General features: G+C 40.9%; 1 protein-coding gene across 1 annotated transcript; it reads right to left on the reverse strand.

Annotated features, from left to right (window-relative positions):
• Positions 1 to 1,438: 1,438 nt before the first annotated feature.
• LOC112249206 (lysosomal protective protein) lies at positions 1,439 to 5,661 on the reverse strand. Its single transcript, XM_024418985.2, has 11 exons — positions 5,371 to 5,661; positions 4,577 to 4,688; positions 4,305 to 4,442; positions 3,938 to 4,096; positions 3,630 to 3,721; positions 3,362 to 3,446; positions 3,075 to 3,224; positions 2,757 to 2,911; positions 2,470 to 2,632; positions 2,249 to 2,338; positions 1,439 to 2,113 (listed from the first exon to the last, which is right to left on the reverse strand). Exons 1-11 carry the CDS (start codon positions 5,544 to 5,546, stop codon positions 2,030 to 2,032), a joined length of 1,404 nt encoding a protein of 467 aa, XP_024274753.1. The 5' UTR covers positions 5,547 to 5,661; the 3' UTR covers positions 1,439 to 2,029.
• Between the last annotated feature and the right edge of the window lie 4,703 nt (positions 5,662 to 10,364).

Genomic DNA, 10,364 nt, shown 5'->3' on the forward strand with positions numbered 1-10,364 from the left:
AACTTCCCAGTTGTCTTGAGCTCACGGAAGTCAAGTTTTTGCAGTTCCCGAGTAAATGGTTGTTTTGAGCGTGGCACAAATCATGCGTCATTGACAGCATTGCCAATGTTGAATGTTTAGCATTTTTAACTTGGAAAAGAGCCCCTTAATCCCAGAAGTGGGACCACACAGCCACTGTCACTGATTCCTTTCAAACCACTCATTGTTGAATTTGCGATTTCCAACTTGTGTAATGTTTATGTCCAATGGCTGATGAGCACTGATACATTTTATCTAATAATTTCTCTTCATTATTTATTTTCATATTACAAGGATTTGCCAGTAGATTGTCGACTTGATTCATGATCAGTCCAATCAAAGCTACTGTAAATATGTGATTTGGCGTCATTTTTATCTGTGGCCAATGACCTTGAGCCTTCTTGGATTGGCACTTATGGAACTCTATGGCAGCACCGAAGGGGCTAGAATTTTCAGGGTCTACCCTTAGACTTGGTGGTGACGTAGTGTCCCCATGAGTGACAGAACACTGAGCCAATCACGGCGCAACACTCCTTATTTTCTGCTGGCTTGCCCCTCCACCACAGAAAGCACTGAGCTAGGCTGAAACACCTGCATTTTGGAGCTGCCTTACTCAAGAAAACAAAAAAAGATACCATGTTTGTATGTGGCTTTATTAACTCTGTATATTTTTTTGCAAAGAATGTGGGGTACAAATGACAAGTCACCACTGGTGGTGGAGAGAAAATGTAAAATAACTTTGCAATTCTACACATTTTTCCATTGAGCTCAGAGAAAATGTAGCAGTTTTGAAGCTAATTCCCAGCAATTCTACACAGTGAGACAATTTTGCCATGACTAATGCTATGCTCCTCTGCTCAAACAAATCAATAAGTATGTTGCCGAATGCCTGTTTTTTATTTTTTTGTCTGGCTTTTGTTAGTTCTCAAACATGGCATTAAATCTATATTTAAAATACAAAATATTTTTCCTCTCCAACTTTTTTACATTTATTGCTGACCCCTGTAGTACCCACGTTGGAAAACACCTAGACTAGTCAAATGTATTTATAATCAGCAGATGTCAAAGTGCTATACTGAAACTCAGCTCAAAACAATGCATTTAGGAAGCACTAGTGACATTGATGTATAATACCTTTTGCAACAAGTCCTACCTGTATATCTTGAAGCAACTAAAAATAGCTTAATTTCCATTAACACAGGAATCACTAGTCCTGTCCAGTTAAACTGCTACACTGATTGGCCTGTGTACTGAATCTTCAGCATGGTGGCTGAGAAGGAGATTTCTGGTGCTCAATCACCATCCCTGGAATTTACATGTTTATGGAACAGTCACTTAAGATTACTTGGATGTTTTAACACATTCTGTTATTAATCAATCATGTTCAATAAAAAAAATGCTATTAAAATGGAGATACAAATGGTTTCATAAAAAGCATTTATTAGAAAGACAAAGAATGTTAGATTCTTTTAAAGTGCTGATTGGCCTTTTGGCCATTTGAGTTCCATGGCATTTCAGCTCCCCCAAGTGGTGACAATTGAAACCCCCTGATTCAGAAACTGCATGAGGAAATTCAAAAGGCAAATGACAGTTCTGATGCAACTAATAAGTTGCTAATCAGTTAGAAAGCCAACCAGAGCGATTGCACAGCATCACTAACGGAAGATTGTTTAGGTGCATCACGTCAAAACATTTCTCTAAGGCTATTGATATGTAGTTTGCTTCAAGAAAAGTTAATTTATACATTTACTGAAATTAAGAAATGGCATAGTCCAATTACACTCCCGTCACCCCAACACTGATAAGTGTGTACACTTGTGTTCCTCCAGAGTTGAACTTTGATCTACTGAGCTTACTTGGAGTGCAACAGAAACATTTAATTTGATCACAATACAAAAACAAAACATTTGTTTCCCCTTTTCCATCCAACTCTCCCTGAGAAAAACGGGCCATCATCCTTGCCCACTAACAAGTTCCATTACAGACACTGGAAGCAGCCCCAGGAGCATGCTCAGTAGGGTTTGTTTGACAGGAAGGACTGGAACATGTCTAAGGCGGGGCCTGGAGCCCACTGTGGCACCATGTGACCAGCGCCCTGAAACAGAGGATGGGATTAGAACGCAGCAGCCTCACCCCCGTTGCATCCACTAATCTTTATGAACATGTCTAGTGTGTTAATTCGTCTGAAGACAGTGAATCAATGCCAATATGCTAACTAAGTAGTGCTTACCTTCACAGTCAGGAGGGTGATGTTTCCATACTGCTCGTAGAAGCCGGCAATCTGATCATCAGATATCCAGCTCTGGTACTTGGTGGTTGTCTGGAAATGAAAGAGAAAAAAAAGTCTTCACATTGCATGCCCTGTGAGTTACAAACATGCCAAATACCCTGCAACCCAGCTTTCAAATCTCTATGTCACCTGACTCAAATACCAGTCTTCAAGAGCTTTACCTTCTGGTTGAGCTGCTCCACAAACCACTTGTCTCCCAGGAAGTTGCAGGCCATGTCAGTGTCTCCGTTATAGACTAGCGCCCGGACACCCAGAGACAGCAGCTTCAGATATACATCCTTCACTGTCGGGTAGATGTTGGTGTACTGTCCTCCCACCACATCACTACATAGAAAGTTATGGTAAAGATGTCCTTTTGTAGGTAGTTTACTGTTGTCATGTTTTAGATGTCCCTTTGCTGAATTTAGACTTACTGACTATTAGGGATATGTGGGTACTAGTGTAATACCTGCAGATGTCCCAGGGTGGAAGTGTATCAGGGATGTGCAGGGCTTTCCTCACATCACCCCGGTTGAGCCAGTTCATCTGAGCTGTGCTGTTAATGCAGGGAGGGACCTCACCCACAGGAGGAGTTTGGCCAGTGACGGACGGCACCTTCAGCAGCTACAGCGAGACAAAGTACTTACATAACACACCAATTTCTTCCATCATAACCACTTCAAACAATTTGAGAATAACCAGAACAACCCTTCAGAACACAAGACTACCAATATCTAATGCCAGGATGGACTTGAACACTGCCCTTCCTATGGAGGAAAACACTTACCTGGAAGGTGTCCCAGTGCTTTCTGTAGTTCCTGAAGAGCTGGCTCATGCTCCGCTCATAGGCTCTGGCCCTGACTCCACCCTCACAGTCCATGTAAAGAGCATACTCATTCAGCCCAGAATCATACACAATACTAAAGGCCTGGCTCAACTGAGGGCAAGAATGAATGAGAGGGAGAAACAAAGGTACAAGTACACATTTCTATGTTAAACCTGTGCATGTAATAGCCCAATTTTTGTATTTGATGCATAATACTTATCCGATTGTAAAAGTGTTTCCATGTGTACCAGTGTCTTGCAGGCCTCCTTGCTGTTGTTGAAGAAGTTACATTTTCCCTTATCGCAGCAGTTTGTGTTCAGATCTGTCCACAGTCTGCAAGAGGATAGTTTACTTAAACACATTGCAATGTCTTGTAACAGAAGCATCAGACAAGCTTGAATTCATATTGTGGGCCTATACATACGTTGTGGGACTTTCGAAAGGAGTTATCCCTAGTCATGTAAACATAACAAAACAGTCTGGGCCCACATGAGTGAATGTGTTGTGCGTTCTTACTGTTCTCCGAAGAGGCCGTGGTAGTAACCAAAGTAAATCAGAGACTGGTCATTCAGGGCATAGCTACTGAGGCCATTACCCACTGCAAAGGCCTGAGAAACACATTAAAGGAGTTCTTTATAACCGTCATTCATATTGGATTCACATCATCCGCTCCTTGCCTTTTCTACATAATCATTGACAGGTGGTTGGATAGGCTGGAATTCCATTACATTGCTTTTAACTTCTGCTTAGTCTTTAGATTTTCAGAGAGCGTAAGTGTGGAATCCACTCAAAACAATTAAGTCGGTGTGTGTGAATCAACTCACCTTGAAGTTAATCTTTGCGGTCCCTGTGGCTACACGCTGACTGAGTGTCGGGGCATAGATCCCACCATAACTCTCACCGATGATGAAGAACTCATTCTGTGTGAAGTTTGGAAACTTGGCAAAGAAACTCTGCAGAGCTAGGTAGTTGTCATCAGCCACCTAATAGTAAGGGGGAGATAAATCAGTTACTATTACTTTAGTATTCAGTAGGGAAGAGTGAACGGCATGATTTCTGAGCCACTGTCAGTGGAACGTTCAGATAGGAATACAGTGTGTATAACAGACATGCCTATGACAAGACGTAAATAATTGTGTCTGATTTATTCAATGCATTTCACTCTCCCGAATGAGACCCTAATGATCTCACCTCGTCGTCATCGGTTTTGTACTTCTGGTCGTCAGAGTAGGAGTATCCCACACCTGCAGGGGACTCTAGGTACAGAATGTTGGCGATCCTGTTCCAGCTGAACTTATTCTCATACAGAGTGGCCCCATCATCCTTCACCTGAAGGAGACACAATTGTTGTTATTCTGTGGGAATCACTGCATACAATAAGGTTACACTGGGACACACAGGCACACTGAAATCACAGGTCCTGCTAAGTTCATAATGAAAAGGTAATGTGTGGGAGAACTCACATGGAAGGGGCCGTTCTCTGACAGAAAGCCATCCAGCGAACTGCAGCCTGGCCCTCCATTCAGCCACAGCACAACAGGGTCCTTCAGTGGGTCCCTCTGTGAGGTCACAAACCTGGGGAAGCAGGGAGGTAGAGGGCCAGGTTAACAGGAGATAGAGAGCACCCAAAGAAACACTTGGTACACTGTGCACTCCACACTTAATTTTAGACCCCAGGTACAATAGTGTCTGCTGACTATGTTTGTGTGTGTGCATACGTGTGGCCTATAGAACACTAGAATAAAAGTTTGTTATGTGTTATTTTGTCAATCATTTACTTCTTAGCTTATTGTAAAGGATGTTCTAGCTCTTAAACTTCTCAATGAAAGGTACATGCTACAGCACCATGCATGACCAATGCTGGAGGAAGTAGCAAAAGAGCAAGTATAAACAATCATCTAGTCCAGCTTCAGAAGCGTTTCCTCTTCTGCCTGTGACTTTCTATTTGAAGTTGTCTATTGTTTAAAACATGCTTCAGTTGTCTCTGTACTAACTACTATGTATTAATTTACTATTGAGCAATAGCCACTTTTGTAAGTTTATTTAATGACTTCTTAAAAAGATAATACAGTTATTTATGCCATGCGTTGATTCATTTATTATTTCACCGATTTGGAGTAAACCGATTCCCACCGATACATATTGTAGTAAACTAATGTTGTGCACGAGCTGGAGTTTCTGAAAAGATCCCCAACCAGAACAAACACTAAGTTGTTAGTTAGTCAAGGCAGCGACGTATGGCATCACTGATACTCACCAGTAATGGAGAAACTTTCCAGGGCTGGCTTTCAAATAGCCCGACCATTGCCGGTAGTTTGGTTTAAACGACATTCCCGGTAGTTCGGTTACCTCGTCAGGGGCATAGTCAGCCCATGTAAGACACGAAACAGCAAGGAAATACACCACTAAACTAACAAAATACATGCTAGTCATGTCGAGTACGAAACTAGCCGAATACGCCAACAATGTTAGCCTCAAACGCTTGACTCGAAGTCATGTGAGCACAACAATTGCGGTGTCTATGCCCTGCATATCAAAACACTGCAGGTCATATGACTACTAACTGAGCTCTCTGGTCACGTGGTCGGTCTTTTGTTTTGACGTTCATCATCGGATTGCGTTTCATTTGATAGGCTACATTTGTGCATTAATAATTACTGCCGGTGTCTCGGTTATATCAAGGAACGGCATTTCGATGTATTAATTACTCAATATGTTAATCAATCGAAATGCCAGCGGGCAGCAAAACAACTATGGCGAGCTCTGAATCATCGAGAAAAGTATAACGCTGAAAATATGACTAGGTCTACCAAGAATTGGCTACATTTGCCAACATTGTTCCATCGTGGCGTAACATTTAACATATCAACGTTTGATGTAACATGACAGTGAAGAATGTGAGGGTGGTATTATTAAGTGGCAATGTGCATTAGGTGGATGAGTGTCAAAGAAAATTGTAGCCTGTAGTCGACCTGAGGTTTGAATAGGCCAGTAAAAACAAAAAAGACAAGTGAGTATCGGTCATGTGTTTTTATAAGGGTCTCTGGCAAAAGACCCCTGAAAATACATGATTAAGGTGACGCTATGCATGTACACTATGCATATGTATGCATGGTAGGCTATCAACAGTTAGACAATACATAGGCTAGGCCCAAGGCTATGTATTGGCCCATTGACGATTGAATGCTATACCTTTTACATCAACAGTTAAACAATACAGTCAGTTATCTATGCATAGTCACTTTAATAACTCCACCTACATGTACATATTACCTCAATTACCTCGACACCGGTGCCCTCGCACATTGACTCTACCGGTACCCCCTGTATATATCCCCGCTATTGTTATTTACTGCTGCTCTTTAATCATTTGTTTTTCTTATCTCTTACTTTTTTTGTATTTTCTTATTAACAGCATTGTTGGTTAAGTGCTTGTAAGTAAGCGTTTCAATGTAAGGTGAAACCTGTTGTATTCTGCACATGTGTCAAATAAAATTTGATTTGATTTGAATACACAGTGCTTGACTTGGGCAGGAGCTCACTGGAGCTGAGTACTGGCACCTCAACGTTTCACTGCTTGAGCTTCTGCACCTCTTATTTTATTTAACCTGGCAAGTTAGTTAAGAACAAAGTCTTATTTACAATGACAGCCTATCGGGAAACAGTGGGTTAATTGCCTTGTTCAGGGGTAGAACTAGAGATTTTTACCTTGTCAGCTCAGGAATTTGATCCAGCAACCTTTCGGGTTACCGCTCTAACCACTAGGCTACCTGCTGCCCCGAAATAGAATATTTTAGAATATCTTATAGAATATTTGCTCAAAAGTATTGTGGAGCTCTTGCACCTAAATATAAACAGTACCGGTACCCAAAATGATTACCAGCACCTATTTCAGTCCAAGTCAAGCACTAACAATACATAGCCTAAGCCCTTGGGCCAAATTGAACAAGTTTAAATATGGTCCATTCACTATTGAGGCGGCAGGGTAGCCTAGTGGTTAGAGCGTTGACAAGGTACAAATCTGTCGTTTTTCCCCTGAACAGGCAGTTAACCCACTGTTCCTAGGCTGTCATTCAAAATAAGAATATGTTCATAACTGACTTGCCTAGTTAAATAAATAAATTGAATGTTATACATCTGTGTTTTCTGGTCTTATTAAAGTGAGCGTGTGCACTATTATTACGCCCTTGGGTCTGTGTGTGACCTCTGGGGTTACGCTGTAGTGCTACAGAATCTCTCTCTCTCCCAGGCTGTGCTTGTTCTGTAGCCTGCGGAGAACTGAGACACAGTGACCATTACTGACCCCCATCCCACCATCTTCCCTCTGTGTTACTGTATCAATGTTTGAGTATGTATCTGTAACACAGATAGTGTACTTATGTGATTGAATAGTGCCCTGCATCTCTCTCTTTTCCCTCTCAGGTGACTCTGATCAGTGTCTCATTGATACAAAGGGCAAGGGTGTGTCTTTGGCACTAGGATTTCACAGTCCTTTTCTACACACCCTTTAATAATAGTAAAATCATCACAGTCAGAAGAGGAAAAGCCAACTGATGCCTCCTAGCCAGCTGCTTAGACAGGGCCTCCTCTAGCTTTCATTACCCCTTGTGGTTAGCCTTTCTTGCTGGCTGGGACTGAAATCCAGAAAAGATCCAGACATGATTACTGCTGCTTATGTCAGAGGACAAGTCACTCTTCTCTGATAAGGACACACATAAAGTTTTAGTGGAGATGTTTATGAGTTTCTTGGTAAATTGCCTTTCAATCCATTCTCTTAAATATTTGAATTCCACCTGTGTCTGCATCTGATGTTTCTCTATTTTTTAAATAGAGGCCAGAAATATATTGAATGTAATAAATGTAGATACTAAGTAAGAACAAACTTGGATTTTTTTGCATGTGCACCCTATCTCTACGCTGAATGTCAGTCTGCAAGACTTTGGAGTAAACTCATATGGAGGTTTAGATACATGTTTTGTCTGGTGCAGGGACTCCTTTCCTCAAACAAGAGTTATAGATGCTAAGGGATCCGAGGAAATAAAATCAATGGTCACATTTCAAAAAATCTAAATCACGTTTTTAACCATTGTTATTTTCCTTACAAACACTTTGAAATAATATAGAATGATTTATCTGTGATATAAATACCAATTTAATGATTTTAAAAATGGAATTACAAAGCATCAACAATAGATCTGACCTGCGACAAATTCTTCACCTGGAAGGCCCAAGACTGTCCCCTGAAGTCAATGTTGGAGATCATTCTAAGACGTCACATTGAAGGACATAAAGACAAAATACATGGTAAAGCATACTGAATCATCTACTTCTTGAATGATCATTCCCATATCTGATCTTTACAGAAGGTAACACAGATGATAAGGCATTAAATGGTGGGTAAAACATTGTTAAACTACTGCTGTAGTTATATTTTTCATGACCTAGTAACTGCTGAAGGTGAATGAATTACAGAATAAGATCTCCCTAGCTCTGGCAGAACTAGTGCTCCCTTGTGGAGACTATGGGTAGTTCACCCTCACTCGCTCCTCAATGGCTTTTGAGACTGTCCTGCCAAAGAAGAGGCTGAAATCTGGGACAACTCCATCCTCAGGCCAGCACAAACTGCTTTACAGAAACCCAGCCTAAAACCCAACAGAGAAAACAATCCAGGTGCAGAAGAACAGTGGTTAGGAAAGGCAAAATCAAATCAAAGTTTATAGGTCATGAACACAGATTTGCAGATGTTATCGCAGGTGCAGTGAAATACTTAAATTTCTAGCTCCAACAGTCCAGTAATATCTACAAACAATACAGTAACCCCAAAAAGTAGAATGCTTGTTTTGGAATATTTGTATTCTGTAATTTATGTTAGTATTGTGGAGTAACTACAATGTTGTTGATCCATATCCTCAGTTTTCTCCTATCACAGCCATTAAACTCTGTAACTGTTTTAAAATCACCATTGGCCTCTTGGTGAAATCCCTGAGCAGTTTCCTTCCTCTCCAGCGACTGAGTTAGGAATCTTTGTAGTGACTGGGTATATTGATGCACCATCCAAGGAGTATTTCTGTCTGTAATAAAGCCCTTTTGTGGGAAAATATAATTCTGATTGACTGGGCCTGGCTCCCCAGTGGGTGGGCCTGGCTCCCCAGTGGGTGGGCCTATGCCCTCCAAGGCCCACCCAGTCATGTGAAATCCATAGATTAGGGCCTAATGGATTTATTTAAAGTGAATGATTTCCTTATATGAACTGTAACTCAGTAAAATCTTTGAAATTGTTGCATGTTGCGTTTATATTTTTGTTCAGTATACTTACCCATGAATGTGCACTGTTGAAAATAAATCTCCACTCAATGTTATTGCTAGCACTTGCCACCAAAATAAAGTGTACCTTCTGGGTTACAATTTAATTATTAGTTGTTACACAGGATTTAGCTAGTTCAAATTAAGTGTATTGTGAGGGGTGTGTGCAGTGCAATGGCAAAGGCGTCGTCTGTGGATCTGTTGGGGCTCTATGCAAATTGTAGTGGGCCTAGGGTGTCGGATAAGGTGGAGGTGATATGATCCTTAACTAATTGCACACCTAAGGCCTGATTCTGACCTGAGTTAATCCATAAATTGAATGTTATTTATTTTTATGCACTTTTCTCTCTATACATATTCTGACCTTGAATTTAAACATGAAAATAGCATGCTATTCACCCCACTTTTCTTTCAAGGTGGAGATCTAAGAAATTAAGTTGTGACGGAGCGGGGTGTCTACAGATACGCCTAATTCTGACCTTGACTTATTTCCCTCATAATTCCACTACCTTTATGCATGAGGAAACCATGAATAGGGTCGAGCAAACTGGCTAACTGGCTATACAAAGTGATGGACACAGACAGGCAATCACATGCTGTTGCTTCATCAAAAAGTTTCTAGAAATACCAATCACTGATGCATTATTTTCACATCTTGTGAAAAACTTGTGTAGATCAATAGATTTTCTAAAAAGTTCAATTCATTGAATTAATCTTCTAAATTCAACACATTTTGAACATTGTTGAATTCCGTATTAATGTCGGGACCTACTTGATAGTCTGGTAAAGTGCCACCCTGATTCACCTCCTTGCACAGTTATCACAATTTGTTGCTTGGGAAACTATTCCACTCAAAATGTTTTGTTCAAACACAAGTCAGTATAGACTATCAAGGTTGTAGGGGAGACCGGGACCGGGGTTTCGGTTGTCACACTTTTTACTCTTGTG

Source organism: Oncorhynchus tshawytscha, unplaced genomic scaffold (genome assembly GCF_018296145.1).
Source record: "Oncorhynchus tshawytscha isolate Ot180627B unplaced genomic scaffold, Otsh_v2.0 Un_scaffold_4_pilon_pilon, whole genome shotgun sequence".
Taxonomy (NCBI): domain Eukaryota; kingdom Metazoa; phylum Chordata; class Actinopteri; order Salmoniformes; family Salmonidae; genus Oncorhynchus; species Oncorhynchus tshawytscha.